Genomic DNA, 14,955 nt, shown 5'->3' on the forward strand with positions numbered 1-14,955 from the left:
GCTAGGTACCGACTTGCAGTTAGTGGGCACGTCAGTGCCCTGACTTCAGGACCCTTGTTCCTTCTTGACCTACAGCGCCGCGGTCCCCTCCCACCTTCCAAAGTTTAAAGCACAAGCATTGATGAGCTGGGTGATGTGCAGGCCGGTGGCCCAGGAGTTGAGGGTCCAGTGCCACATGTCCTGGGGGCCCACAGGGAGAGGGACCTGGCCAGGAGGTAGGCTGTGGCCAGGGGTGGCCCTGCTGGAGATGATGCGGGTCCCTGGGGCTGCCGTGAGGGGTGTGTCTGTCAGGGCCGGCCAGGTCAGGCCGGTGTGGGCACCTCCGGAGGCCTGGGGGCAGGCAGCTGTCTGCCTCCCTGTGAGCCTGGTGGCACCTGCTCCACACACCCGGGAGCCTCCCTGCCCAGGATGGATTCCGGCGGGAGCCCCACGCAGGTCAAGGGCCACAGCAATGCACGAGGACGACCGACCACGGCACAGATGGATTCCACGTGATGTCGTCTGCCACAGTTGGACCAGGTGCCTCCTCCAGCTCTTCAGTTGTAGGACGGGGTGGTGGCCACACTCGGCCTGAGGCCTTTTTGGGAACACCCACCCTCGTGAGCGACTTCTCCCTTCTCTGCCTCAACACAGAGATGCCCGGCCTCCTCTGTCTCCGGCCCATGCGAGCCCCTGGCCCTTGGCTGGACTTTCTGGGCAGCGTCCGCGCGTTCCCGGTGGAGACCCTAGGGCCCCACGCTTTTTCTGAGGAGCGTCCCACAAGCAGCAGGACATTCTCGCAGACTGCGCATTGCTGTGTTCAGTTAAAGATGATGGAATGATGCATGCCCACTCCACTCCGGGAGCAGGACGAGCTGGTGCCTCGGGAGCTGCCAGTGTCGAGCTGAAAGTGGCTGCGTTTCCAGGGCGGGGTCTGCCTGCGGCTTCGGCTCCTGGCCGGGACCTTCCCGAAGGCCCACCGTAAAACACCAGATCTGACGTCAGGAGCCCCAGTGGGGCAGCGTTTCAGGGCTCACCGCCCCCGGCTGCCCTGGGTGGCCACATACCAACAGCTGTAATTGAACACACCTACTTCTTTGCAATGCCAGCGCCCATATCACGGTCTGAAACCAGCCACCTCTAGCAGGTGGCTCACGGGGCACAGGGGACGAGATCGAGATCACCGGGGGTGAGAAGGGCCCGTCCCCTGGGCTGGCTTTGTCCTGGAAGTGATCCCTTGTGAGGACTCCCGGAGAAGGGGCTCGCAGCCTGGCCCAGGCTCCCCGTGTCTGTGCACCCCCTCCTCTGCCTTCACGGCCTTGGTGCAGTCGACATTTCATTGTGGTAAAGAATGGGGCTAAATTTTCCCCATCCGGGAAAAAATAGAAGAAACACCTGAGAGAGGATCGCCAGGGGGTGACCGTGAGGACAGAGATGGAAGGAAAACTGGGCCATGGGCAGAAAACAGAAGCAGCAGGCAGGTGTGTCCGCGGGGCGCCTTCTTTCGGTGGCCTCTGGCCAGGGCGGCCCCGTGGTGGGCTGGCAGGTGAGTGGGCGGCACTGACCTCAGCCCCAGCCCCTCTCGAGAACCCTGGCCGAGTGCCACCACTCACCCTGCCGCCCGGGGCCCCGGTCTGGCGGGAGGCTGGCTGGCGAGATGTCTGTGGGATTTTGACATGGTTTGCTCTGTCCAGCGGGGTTGTTTTCTGAGATGAGATTGTGAAGTTATCAGTCCCACACTTACAGAAAAGTTGCAAACGTACCAAAGAGAACCATTTGACATGGTGTCCAGACCTGATGCCCCGTCACCCCAAATACGCCCGTGTCTCTTTTCCACCGTTCTACTTGGCCACCCCAGCCGTCAGAACTGGGAGAGCCACTCAGGCCTGTTCAGGGTCCCCTGTTGTCTGTCTTTAGTTGTCTTGCCACGAAGGATACATCCGGTGACCACCTTGCGTGGCTCCCTTGCGGTCATGTCAGTGTGTCTGTGGGAGTGCTTGGCGTGAGGCAGTGTCCCCACCAGGGCCAGCCCACTGAGCACGCGCCCTTTGATCGCGTGGTTGAGGGGCGTCTGCCAGCGGTCTCCTATCAAATGATGGGTGGGTGTACCTCGTGACTGTGTCCTCTCCATTTATTTGCGTCTCCGTGGACTCACGGTTTTGTTGGTGAGTTACCCATGCCACATAGTACTTTACCCCAGATGCAGCACTGTACACGTGTGTGGTCTCACACTGTCCCTGCGGTCAGGGATCTGGGCAGCTTAGGGGTCCCTCTGGCTCTGGGTCCTCCACGCCATGTGGCCAGGGCATCATCCAGGGCTGACCGGGGCCAAGGGTCTTTCGGCGTCTGTGTCACTCACCTGGCTGCTGGCAGGCCACTGTTTCCAGCCGGTGGGTTGTTCCATAGGCCACTCGTGACATGGCTTCCCGTGAGCCCGAGATCCACGGGAGGGTGTGGAGGGGCGGACAGAGACCACACATGTGGTGTCCTGTGTAACCTCATACCAGCAGTGACACCTGTCACTCCTGCCACCACAGGTCACTTGCGCTCCCCGCCACGTGCATTGGTGGATGTGCTCCTCAGGCCATCACGGCGTCACTGTGTGTTTTGATGCCCAGCACGTGTGCCTTTGGACCGTGGAGGTGCTGGGTGCCGGCCCGCGTCCTCCCACGCATCCTTCGTTCCTCGTTCTCTGAGAGTGGCTTGCTTTCAGGCACAGTGAGGTGTCTAGGCCCCTCCTCCTTCTCTTGCCTGAAACCACTGTTCCGTGGGGAGCTCAGCTCTCACACTGGCCAGACTCCGGGCACCGCCCCGGGCCCAGCTGGTGTTCTGTGCGCCTGCACACACACTCATGTGTGCATCTATGCACACGTATGTCTGCTGTATGTTGAAAGCCGTGAGTTCGCTTGTCTCCTGATAGGTGCCAAAAGTTCTGTGCTCTGGCTTTCTCCCTTTCCACACGAGGCTCCCACGGTGATGGGGCAGAGATGGGTCTCCGTTGCTTCGTGGTTTTGCCCTTGGTGTCCTCTGGGAGAGCTGTGACTTTTCCCAGAGATCCGGGGCTCCTTCACAAATGCTCTCCTGGGTTCAGAGTTTTCCGGGCATGGGTGCCCCCGTTCCCCCTTGTCTCAAGTTACACGGTGCACCCCCTTCCCTTTGTGCGTTTTTTTTGGAGAGCTGTCCGGCCAGAGGCAGCTTAGGGTCCCTCCCCTCCCTGCACTCATCCCACGGGCACACGCACCTGCTGCAGCCTCGCTGTCCCAGGAGCGGCACTGTGCAGGTCCAGAGGGTCGTGCTTTTTGCAGACAGGCGGGTGAGAGATAGGGTGGGGCCTGAGAGGGGCTTCTGCAGAAATCCTGTGAATGGGAGGTGACTAGTAATGGTGTGGCACCGCCCTTTGCAGATCGAGTCGGGATTCTTCCACGAGAGCGACGTGAAGATTGTGGCCAAGTCCATCCGCGACCGAGTAGCATTGATCCAGTGGCGGCGAGAGAGGATCTGGCCGGCGCTGCAGCCCCTGGAGCAGCGGGACCCAGGCAGCCCCGACAAGGCCAGGGGCCCGCCCGCACCCCTGCAGGTCCAGGTGACCTACCACGCAAAGGCTGGGCCGCCGGAGCCCGAGGAACCCGAGGCAGACCAGCACCTCCTGCCTGCCGCGCTGCCGGCCAGCGCCACCTCCCTGGCCTGTGAGTGCCGTCCTCCCCGCGCCCGCGCCCCCAGCCCGCGCCTCAGGTGTGGACCGCAGGTGCGGGCGAGCGCTCTCCCTGGGGCCGGGGGGCACTGGGGTGTCTTTGGCTCGTGGAAGCCTAGTGTCTTGGGACAGGCGGGGACAAATGTGCAGAGTGATCCAGAACCTCCCGTGCCCCAAGCCAGTAGGAGGGAGTGGCTCATCCAGCTACTGCTTCTATGTGGAGGCCAGTCCTGGCCGCGGGGCCTGGTGGGGACATCCCCGCCGGACACCACTGCCCTGGGGCCGAGAACGGCTGCAGTCTCCCGTGGTCCTGGCGCTCTCAGCCGTGACCTTTGCTGCCAGGATTACATGTCCCTGAGGTTATCTCCCTTCTAGTGCCCGACCTTTGGCACCTTAACCCTGTTTCCCAGGGTATCACTGATGGCTTGTTGGGAATCACGCTGAGTCCCGGATGACTGGGAGAGGGAACAGAGGGTCCCCTGCAAGTCTGGGCAGAAGAACGGCCTGCCTTTGCTGTTAGTAGCCTAAAAATCCAGCTGTGGGCTGAGGGTTGAGGACGTGGCATCTTCCGCCCATTCTGTGAATAAGTGCGGATATGACTGTAGCCTACCTGGGCCACGTTTTTAGGCTGTTCGTGTGGAGAGGTCAAAACCTCCTGCTCGATTGATTTAATAGGAGCACGTCATTTATTGTTAAAACAATAGTGACGTTCTTCGAAGTAGGCTACTTAAATTCAAACCAGTAGCTAGCTGCTGCTTAGCGTGCTTGCCTCTGGCTTCCTCCCGACCCGCTGGCGTGCTCTGGAGAAGACGGGCACTGCGTCCTCATCCCACTTTTTGATAAGCCAGCGGTTAATCAACGGGCATAAACTTTGCATGGGAAAAGGCTCTCTGTATCGGGCACACTTCACACACCAAACACCTGGCTGTTTGAACAGTTTCTAGGCAGGAGAGACACCCGGACCTGGAACGCAGTCTGCCGGGGTCAGCTGTCCCTGCACAGACTCGACCTGCTGTGCAGACACGGATCGCACGGTGGCTCAGCATGGGTGGGGGTTCTGTCTGCAGACACGGTCTCCCTGTCGATCCAGGGCGGTTCTGTGCGTTCATTGTAAGTTCTGTAAAGCAGATAACGTGGTCACGTCGTGTAAAATTCAGACAGTACCAGGGGGTGTGCAGCAGAGGTCAGTTACTCTTCCTCCTTGGAGGCCACTGGTGTTGCCTGTCTCTTAATGGTAACTTCCAGAGATAATGTGTGCATAGAATCATTCACGTGCACCCACACGTATGTGCATATATGCACACGTGTGCTTGCAGCAGAACCCACACACATGGGTGTCCGCAACGTACTGAGCATACTCGCACACACAAAAGCCGTGTGCTTTGCGAAGGTGAGATGACGGGGTCCGGGCTGCACACACATCACTGAAAAAGGGACCTGATCTTAAGTAGCAAGGTGGGTGGGCAGATGCATGCATGTCAGAAGGTACAGCAGGTATCATGCTGTGGGGTTCTCCACCACAAGCTGCCCATCTGAGCCCAGATCAAGTTCATTGAGAAGGTGTGGGCCAGCACCCAGTGGCTGCAAGAAGGCGCTTTGTCAGTAGGTTTAAAAGATTTTTTTTTAAGTTTACTTATTTATTTTGAGAGAGAGAGAGTGAGAGAGGATGTGAGCAGGGGAGGGGCAGAGAGAGAGGGAGAGAGAATCTCCAGCAGGCTTCCACACTGTCAGCACAGAGCCCAGCTCAGAGCTCGAACCCCTGAACCATGAGATCACGATGTGAGCCCAAATCAAGAGTTAGACGCTTAACCAACTGAGCCACCCAGGTGTCCCTAAATTTTTAATTCTAGAAATAACACATTCCCTTTATTTTTTTTAGGATTAGAATTCAGTGATTCATCACGTACATACAACACCCAGTGTTCATCACAGGTGCCCTCCTTAGTCCCCATACCCCATCCAGCCCATCCCCCACCCACCTCCCTCTGTCAGCCCTCAGTTTGTTCTCTATCATCAAGAGTCTTTTGTGGTTTGTTTCGCTCTCTTCTCTTTCCCTCCTTTCCTGTATGTTTATCTGTTTTGTTTCTTAAATTCCACATATGTGTGAAATCTGACTTATTTCACTTAGCATGATACATTTTCACTCCATCATTACAAATGATAAGATTTCATTCTTTTTGATGGCTGAGTAATATTCCGTTATATATATATATATATATATATATATATATATATATATATATACACACACACACACACATATATACATACACACATATATATACATATATGTATATATGCATATATATATCGTATCTTATCCATTCATTTGCAGTGGGTATTTGGGGTCTCTCCATAGTTTGGGTATTAAACACATTCTGCTTAAGAAAGTAAAATGTTGCATATATGGTTAAAGTTGGTTTATATGAAATTTGCCAAGTCTGTACATACTCTTTTTCTTGTGCACACACTGTGTGTTTCTGTGTTTCTGTCTTGTGTGTGTCTGTCTCTATTGCTCTGTCTCTGTGTCTCTGTGTGTCTGTTTCTGCGTGTCTCTCTGTGTCTCTGTGTCTCACTGCATGTCTCTGTGTGGGTCTGTCTCTGTAGGTCTTTCTGCGTGTGTCTCTTTGTATGTCTTTGTCCTCTGTGTCTCTCTCTGCATGTGTCTCTTTACGTCTCTGTGTGTCTGTCTCTGTCTCTAGGTTTGTCTGCATGTGTCTCTGTATGTGTCCGCATCTCTGTCTCTGTGTGCAGGAGGAAATGACCACCAACTGCTCACTGAAAGTCACCACGTGTCTAATGGGTTCTGTGCAGTTATAGACCTTGGGGCTCTCGTGTCCTCCCAGGTTAGAGCGGGCCCTGATGAGCCCCTGGGAAAAAATGACTTTGATGTAAAACCAGCAGGATTCCCTTTTACTCCATTCGCTTAAATTACAAATGGACACAATGCTGGCTCTCCGAGGCGCCCTGTCGACGTGCTTGGTGCTGCGGGTGGGAAGCCACAGTGTCCGTGTACATTCTGGAGTCTGGAAGCAGGAAGCAGAAGGTGCCATTTCAAGCAGGATTTTGTCTTCACCGTTCAGTGGCCTGGCCATGCAGGCGGCCTGTCGTCCCCACTGTGATTCGGGGAGGCGAGCCCGTGGCCACGGGGCCTGTCTGTGCCTGGTGTGTGGGTGGCTCCCTCCGCTGTGGCACTGGTGCGGGGAGCCACCCCCTCTCGGCCTCTCTGCGGGGTGGGGCCTCGCCTGCCCCGTTTTCCAGCTGGGTTATGGGTGGGCCCGTGATGTGAGGGCTGGGCTTGGACTCAGCTTTTCCTGCTTTGTGCTCTTTGTCGTGGTGGTGAAGGTGGTCAGAGTCCCCACCCCGTAAAATATGGATGAGCGTCGCTTCTGCCACAGGACCCTAGTTTCTAGCCTCTCCTAGCTTCTGTCAGCCTCCTAAGGCCCCTTGCTGAGCTCTCGCTCTCCAGCCGGGCCAGGCAACAGGTGAGGGCCCTGTCTGTGGCCAGGGTGGACACACTTCCTGCAGAGGATGGTGTCAGGTGCCCTCCTGGGACCCGTGGTGCCCATGGCAGATGGCCCCTGGACCGCATTGGGGTGGGGCGCCAGGGCATCCCCGGGTGGGTTCCAGCCCCTGCCCCCCATCGTCCTGGAGTGATTTGTCTAGAACGATAAGCACTTAAGTGCTCAGGTGACTGAGAAACCTGGCCAGGTCCCGGTTTGCGGGAGAGTGCAGGGGACCGGCTGAGCATCGTGTCTGAGCACCGTCGCGGTCCCCAGACCGTGTATAGAGTGCGTGGGGTGGTGTTTGGGGGTGTCTGCTCTGAGCCGTGCCTTTGTCCTTCCCAGCGGATAGCACGTTCGACAGCGGCCAGGGCTCCACCGTGTACTCGGACTCTCAGAGCAGCCAGCAGAGTGCGGTGCTGGGCTCGCTGGCGGACGCGGCCCCGCCCCCGACTCAGTGCGTGTGCAGTCCCCCGGTGAGCGCGACTGACGGGCCTGTCCTGCCGTACAGCCTGCCCTCGCTGGGGCCCTACCAGCAGCCTGCCGTGGTGAGTCAGCCCCTCCCCCCGTGGCCTGGAGCCCCACGGGCAGCCCAGGCTGCGCTGGCCCGTGGTCAGGCCCCGGGGAGGTCCACCCTGCTGGGACGTTGGGGGCTGTGCGCTGAAAGGCCCACTGGGTGGGAGAACAGGAGCGCGGAGCCCAGACCGCAGAGCTTCGCGGCTGTGGCGGAGCTGGCGTCATTTCTAGTAACGACACCGTTGGTTCCGCTTGCGTGTCTGGCCCCGCTGAGGGGGTCGTACATGTCCCCGGGTAGCTTTCCACTGGTCACCACGCAGCCGTTAAACGTTAGAAGCACGAGGACGGCAGAATCGTGGGGAACGTGTTCAGCCCCGGTTGACAAACCTGTAGGGTAACTTGTAAGATGCGGAGACGGAGCCTGATGGGTGAAGCGGGAACAGCCGGGGGGAGGGGGTGGCAGTTGGGGGGGGGGGGGTCCGAGCCGGCCTTTATTCTTCAATTTGATTTGATTTATGCCTGGATGAACCCCATGCTTCACAGCTGCAGAGCTGGGCTGCGGAGGGGGGTCCAGAGGGAGAGTCAGGCCCCTAGGCCCCCTTCCCAAGGGTCCAGCTGCTGCTGCCTGAGCGCCGGTCCCTGTCCTGTGGGCCTGGGCCGTCGGGCAGGCTCAGAAGGTCCCTCTGGAGGGCATTTGTGTCTGCTGAGTCCTGGACTCGTTTCCAGCTCCCGTTTGTGGCTTTGCTGGTTTCATGAGATGAAGTGAAGCAGGATTTTAAACGGCAGCAGAAACTCACGTAGGGAAAGGCGATTGTTACCTACAGTGGTGGCAGTTGGCTCTGGGTGGCCCATCCTGCGTGCAGGGCTCCCCCTGGGCACATGGCTGCGGTTCCTGCACGGTGGCTTCAGGTGAACACGGAGGGGAGCTCATCCCTCCCTGCAGGGCTTTCGTAAAGCATTTACTGTGAAAGGACACAGTGAGTGGTGAGGCCTGGCAGTTCCTGTCACCCAGAAAACCAAAGCACTTTCCGAGTCGGCCTCGGACATCTTTCCTGTGTCCAAACCTGTGCCCCCCACGGCCCCCACCTGCATCTCCCATCTCCGTATTTGAAGTAAATCCCAGAAGAGTGTTTTGCCCATAAAGATGTCAGTCTGTATGTCTGCAGGATCAGGATTCTTGAAAACAGAACCTGACAGCATCATTATACCTAAAAATGAGCAAGTGAGCAGCTCTTCCTTAACAGTGTCAGACACCCAGCGCTCAGACTGTGGACTCTGGGTCTTCTGTGCTGCCACTGGCGGTGGGGACTCTGGCGGCCGACTCACTGAAGATCCCGGCTCTGTCCCACTATCTGTTCTCGCTTTCCCGAACCCTGCTTGTGATGTATTTGCGGGTCTGTGTTTCACACGGTCCCATAGATGAAAAGCAAGCTCATTCATATCTCTCTCCCACTGAATGTCCTGGTTCTGCAAAGCCTTTATGGTGTTCTTTTCTCATGATTGCATAATGTCTCATAGACCTGAAGTTCCAGAACATTCCTTGGTTGGGAGTAGTGGCTGTTCTCAGCTTAGGGACCACCACATCTCACTTCTGCGAAGTTCTGTGCCCAGGCGAGTCCCTAAAAGAGTGAGAGGCATATGGGGAGTGGGTGGCAGGTCACTGTGGCTGTGGAGCTCGAGCTGGGTGGGGGGCCTGAGGGCGGCTGGTGAGTGGCTCTCGGTGCTCTCTGCAGCCTGGACTGCCGGGGAGCTCCATCCCACCCCCAGCCCGCCCTCCGCTCCCGCAGCAGCATTTCCCGGAGCCAGCCATAAGTTTTGCTCCCGTGTCGACGGGCCCGGGCCAGCCTGTGCCTGCTGGTCAGCAGGTGAGTGTGGGCTGCCCTTGCTCACAGCCACCACCCTGGATGTGCAGCGAGCTCTGCTGGCCTGGGTCCCCTCTGCTCCTTCTCTGTGGTTGCCCGGCACCTGGGGTGCAGATGGGAGTGGGGTTTATAGATCCATAGCACTTGGAAGAGCCCCGCTTACACAGAATGATGCCTTCAGATATGCGTGTCTCAGGCTCCGGGCTGGGTGTGTGTGTGCATGTTGGGGTGGGGGAGGCTCAGCAGGATGCTGATCTAAGAGAAGCCTCCCCCCGCATTTCTCTCCAGCCTCCTCCACTGGCCCAGCCGGCGCCCTTGCCCCCTGTCCTGGCCCCACCGCCCGTGGGCCCCCTCCAGCCGGTGCCCCCTCATCTGCCGCCCTACCTAGCTCCGACTTCCCAGGTGGTGGCCCCCGCTCAGCTGAAGCCCCTCCAGATGCCGCCAGCACCTCTGCAGCCTCTGCCTCAGGTGCCTGCTCAGGTAAAACCCCCCTCCCCGCACTGCCCTCCACCTTGCCTTCGCCCCCAGCCTGGCTGGCTGCTCCTTGTATCTGGGCTGTGAGTGCTCACGGGTCCTCGGGATGGGAGCACTCCCTGGGGCTGGGGTGGCCGTGCCCATCTGCCCTGGGCGTCTCTCCCAAGTACGTCCGGGACAGAGAGAGGTTCGGCCCAGGGTCAGGGCCACGGGAGTCAGGGTGTAGCACAAAGCTATGGCCACGGTCTATCATGGAGCCACCCAAGGCTGTGCCCGTTGTGAGTCCAGGGCCTCAAATGACCAGGGACACTGGATAGTACATGGTGCTTGGGTGCTGTTGCCGGGGTTAATGCCATCGACGGCGTACCTGTCACGGGCCCATCACACCACGTCGGTGGGATGCAGAAGGGAACTGTGCCACACATTGAAGGTGTGAGCGTCCCCACGGTTTGCGGAAGCCCATGGGAGAGTCTTGTCACCTGGTCTTGTCCTCAACACAGTCACCGTCTAGTTAAGCTCCTGTTCCCTTTCTGGCGGTAACAGTGTTGAGTGGCTTTTCCGATAGGTAGAAGTTGGCTTGCAGACTTTTGTTGCTTGATAATCGCGGGAAGACTGGCATTATGTGACGATGCTCACATGTTGGCCACTGAAAAGGCTTTAAAGAGAGAATCCGCCGAAATGTGTTAAGTGCTGATTCCAGGAGGCCAGATAGCGGGTGTCTCCAGGATGGAAGACCAGATGCGGAAGGTTCCAGAGCACCGCTGTGGGGCACGGCCCCAGCACGTGGGGGGTCTTGGATATGCTTTCCCCTGAGACAGCCCTCCAGAGTTTGGTCTCCCTGTGAGTGTGTTCAGACTGGGGGGTGTTAGACAAAGTAATTTCGGATCTTGGGGGCCAGTCTGGTGGTGTGGACGGTGCTGGCTCTCGAAGGAAAACGTGTGGAAGCTGCGAAGCCCGGAGTCACTGCTCCAAGCCCTCGAGTCTGAGCTGCCAGCCGGTTCCTTTCTGCAGCAGCTGCCTGGAAGTGCCGGGGCTGGTGGTGGGGGCGTCAGGCGGGTGCGGGGTGGGCCGGCGGGGGGCGGGGCGTGCGTGCGAGCGGGTGTCAGGGATGTGTCAGGCGTGCGTCAGGCGTGCGTGGTGCGGGAGGACTGTTATGGGGCTGGCGTGCGTCGGTGGCGTGGGGCGGGAGGACTCGCGTCGGGCGGGTAGGGGGCGGGCGTTGGGCCGAGCGAGCCCTGGTGAGGCTGGCGTGCTCCCGTGTTTTTCAGGTGCCTCCGCTTCCCGTCGGGCCGCCCATTGCGCCCCTGGCCTCCATGGACAGCCTCTCCACAGCTCTGCCTGACCTGCCGGCCGCTACCGGGCCCGCCGTCCCCTCCGTCCCCGCTCCCTCTCAGTATTTCTCTCCCGCCGTCATCTTGCCAAGCCTCCCGCTCAGCGCCGCCGCCGCCGCCCCCCTGCCCGCATCACCAGCCCTGCCCCTGCAGGCGGTCAAGCTGCCGCACCCCACCGGGGCGCCGCTCGCCGTGCCGTGCCGGACCATTGTGCCAAACGTGGCGGCCACCGCCACCGCCATCCCTCTGCTGGCCGTGGCCCCGCAGGGTGTGGCCGCCCTGTCCATTCACCCGGCCGCTGTGGCTCAGCTCCCGGCCCAGCCCGTGTACCCGGCAGCCTTTCCACAGATGGTGCCCAGCGACGTCCCGCCTTCTCCCCTCCACGCGGCGCAGAACGTGCGGGCTGCCCCGTCCCAGCCTGTGCCCCCCACGCTGCCGCAGCCCCACCAGCCAAGCGTCACACACCTTCCAGAGCAGGCCGCTGCGGCAGGTGGGGCGGGGAGCCAGGTAATCCACCTGCCACGCAGGGCCCGCCCTCAGGTCCCGGAAGACGGCCTTAGCTGCTGACCCAGAGAGGTTCTCTGGCCTCTGCTTCTCCGTAGACCCGGGGGAGGAGGAGGGGTGGGCGAGCGGGCAGTTCTGTCCCTCGGCTGTGGCTTCTCATGCCGCGGGTGGCATGCCTGCTGTATCCAGAATTGCAGCTGCGGGAGTTGGGGTGACTGATGCTTCCACCATTGGGCTCTTTAGAGGGTCAGTGTTAGCTGCTGCTGCTGGTGGTGATGGTGGTGGTGATGATGATGGGGTCCCTGGCCATGCCTTCTCCAGGCAGGGTCTAGAGCCCGTGTCTCAGCTCCAGGCGGGGCACCTGGGAGCCGGCTAGTGGCTCACCCCCATCCCAGCAGCCAGGGAGCAAGGCAGACGGGGCTCTGAGGAAGCGGACAGGCAGTGCTAAGGGCACACAGCTGTGGGTTTCAGGATGGCCAGAGCAGACAGGGATGACCCCTGGGGTCAGATGGGCACCTTAGGTGGCTTGCTGTGTGGACAGTGAAGGGCTGGCCTTCCCAGGACTCCATGCACCTGTTGGAGCTCTAAGCTGTTTTCCAACCTCACGTGAGGAGGGGAGCGGGAGTGGGGCCTCTCACCTGGGAGCTTGTGACCTGGGGACCTATCACCTGGGGCCACCCCCCCCCCCCACCCTGGGCCCCAAGTCTCAGCAGCTGTGTGGCCGCAGCGAGCTATTTGCCTTCTGAGCTAAGATCCCTCTCCTGTGTGCTGGGGCCAGTAGCCCCCCTTGGGCCTCGTGTTGAAGATCTACCCCCAATGCGCGTGGAGGAGCCAGGTGTCACTTTGCACTCTCTAGTCTCGAGTAAGACCGCGCATCTGGAGAGCACACAGGTTCTCCTGGCCGTTGATTCTCAATGCCTGATTCCAGGAAGGATTTGTTGGTGAAAGAAGGGCTGGTTTGTGTTGACAGCAGGGGGCAGAGGAGATGCAGCAGTCTGGCGCCCAACTGAACAAGCACCTGCCTAGCCCGTTAGTCGGGGTGACATCCGCTCAACCGGTCGGGGCTGTTTGCAGAAAGCCAAGGGCGCCGTGGAGGCCTGGGGTCTGCAGTGTCAGGGCCTGGACTGGTGCCTCTCTGCCTTCTGGCCTGGTGTGTGGGTCGCTGGCTCAGCCGGCAGCTGGGGCAGGCGCCGTGCGCCCACGGGCTGTTGGCCATGCCTGGCGGCCTCCCGGTGTCTGTGGTTTGTGGACGGGCCGGGCTGGCCGCCTCACGGCCTCCCTGTGCTGAGAGAAGACTCCCGTGAACACAGCAGCTGGGGGTCCTTCCGGGGGAGAAGGGGCTGTGGCTTTCACAGCCGATCCCCACGCCAGCGCGCCTAGCAGCGGGCCTTCATGTTCCTGGCCTCAACCTGGAGGCAGGGCGCGATGGAGGCTCCCGCTCTTTCACATGGGGGCCCACCTTCTGCCTGTTTCTCAGCTGTCCCACCGGGAGCTTTGAGAGGGTCTGTGAGGAGCCCAGCCCGTGTCCCGAACCGCCCTCTGCAGGCCGAAGTGCCCGCTCCTCCCACACGTGGCTGACGGAAGGCCGGGGCAGTGTGTGGGTCAGGTCCCTCGGTGGCCCTGGGGGGCCCTGCCCATTGCTGAGTACTGGCCACTATTAGAGCTTCTCAGCTGGACTTAAGTTCGGAAGTGAAGTGTGGTTTTAGGTTTCATGGCACAGAGACGAGGGCTTGGAAGTGCCCGCTGTTAGCGGTTACTGCTAAATGTGTGTGTTAACGTGTCCTGGGGCCAGGGGCCAGATTGCAGAGGAACGCCCATCGCCCAGCCCTGAGTGGGTGCGCCTGCCTGGACCAGGAAGCACCTGCTTTGGCCCAGGACCCCCCCCCACCCCCCCACCACCACCTCTTGGCGGAGGCATGGCTGGCACTCCAACTGGCTTCCCTGTCCCCTGTGCCCCCAGATCTTGCTTGGCCACCCGCCTCCGTACGCTGTGGATGTCACCGCCCAGGTCCCCACGGCACCCGTGCCAGCCGCCATCCTCTCCCCACCTCTGCCCGAAGTGTTGCCGCCTCCTGTCCCCGAGCTGCCTCAGCTCCCCAGCTCCCTGGCCCCCGTGGTGGTGGCGGCCTCTCAGAACTTGCCCGTCCAGACCACGCCGCTCCTGCCGCCCACCTCCCACCCACCACCACCCACCGGGCCCGGGGTCGCCAGCCCCTGCCCGGCCGTGCAGCTGACGGTGGAGCCGGCCCCGGAGGTATGTGCCCCTGCCCCCTGCCCCCCGCACCCCCCCACCCCGACCCCAGAAGCCCCCTGAGCAGCGGTCTTAGGTCTCCGCCCTGGAAGTTGGGACACACTCAGGAAGGTGGAAGGGTACCCTGTGACAGCTGCAGGCACTGTTCTTCCGCTCCCGCTAGGAGAGTTGTGGTGCTCCCTCGGGGGGATGGGAAGGCCCGTGTGCTCTCCTGAGGGGATGACCGCAGCGGGGCGGCAAACGGTGCGCCCTTGCTTTCAGGAATTCCGCGAGACGGAAGCTCTCGAGCCTGCCACCTTGTGTGGTCAGCTTCCTGGGCCGGCGAGGTGGGGGGACAGCAGGCCGTGTGCAGCTGTGTGGTGGGGAAGCCAGTATAACCCGTCCTCCTGTCCGTGGTCTTGTTTCAGGAGCAGTCCTCTCAGGAGAAGCAGCCCAGCGCCCCACAGAGCTGTGACAGGTACCGGCCCAGCTGGCCCGCGGGCTCCCATGTCCACCCAGACCCTCCCGCACTGCGGCTGCACACAGACCTCGAGGCCTGCCACCCTCGCCCTCGCCGGTCACAGCATCTAGCAGCGTCACCTGTTTCCGAGCCTGACCTGGCGGAGCTTCTCTGAAGTCCTCCAGGGTCTGGGTCCAGGTCCTGGCACCTGTCTGTGGTGCCTAGCATGTACCAGAAAAGGAGGCAGTGGGCAAAGAGTGGGCCAAGTGTGGCCCACGCCCCCAGCCTCCCGACTCTGTGGCTGTTGGCCACCTGTCTTTGCCTACCCATAGAGCTTGTCACATTGGGGGACGGAACCAGATGCAGGAAGTGCTCATGTGTCCTGGTGTGCCAGCCCCAGGCAGT

The 14,955-nt window shown here is 60.4% G+C and overlaps 1 protein-coding gene across 10 annotated transcripts in view; it reads left to right on the plus strand.

Moving 5' to 3' along the window:
- Positions 1 to 14,955, plus strand: part of WNK2 (WNK lysine deficient protein kinase 2) — a 134,250-nt gene that overhangs the window by 48,047 nt on the left and 71,248 nt on the right. For 9 of the 10 annotated variants that reach the window (XM_086684766.1, XM_086684764.1, XM_086684769.1 and 6 more), the window contains exons 8-14: positions 3,383 to 3,665; positions 7,519 to 7,721; positions 9,423 to 9,554; positions 9,840 to 10,031; positions 11,294 to 11,863; positions 13,821 to 14,114; positions 14,519 to 14,568. In XM_086684766.1, coding sequence (XP_086540892.1) covers positions 3,383 to 3,665; positions 7,519 to 7,721; positions 9,423 to 9,554; positions 9,840 to 10,031; positions 11,294 to 11,863; positions 13,821 to 14,114; positions 14,519 to 14,568 — 1,724 coding nt within the window. The remainder of the gene's footprint in view (positions 1 to 3,382; positions 3,666 to 7,518; positions 7,722 to 9,422; positions 9,555 to 9,839; positions 10,032 to 11,293; positions 11,864 to 13,820; positions 14,115 to 14,518; positions 14,569 to 14,955) is intronic. The other variant, XM_086684767.1, reaches the window with a different exon arrangement.

The sequence above is a fragment of the Puma concolor genome, chromosome D4 (genome assembly GCF_028749965.1).
Source record: "Puma concolor isolate L17-30 chromosome D4, mPumCon1.1.hap2, whole genome shotgun sequence".
Lineage (NCBI taxonomy): Eukaryota > Metazoa > Chordata > Mammalia > Carnivora > Felidae > Puma > Puma concolor.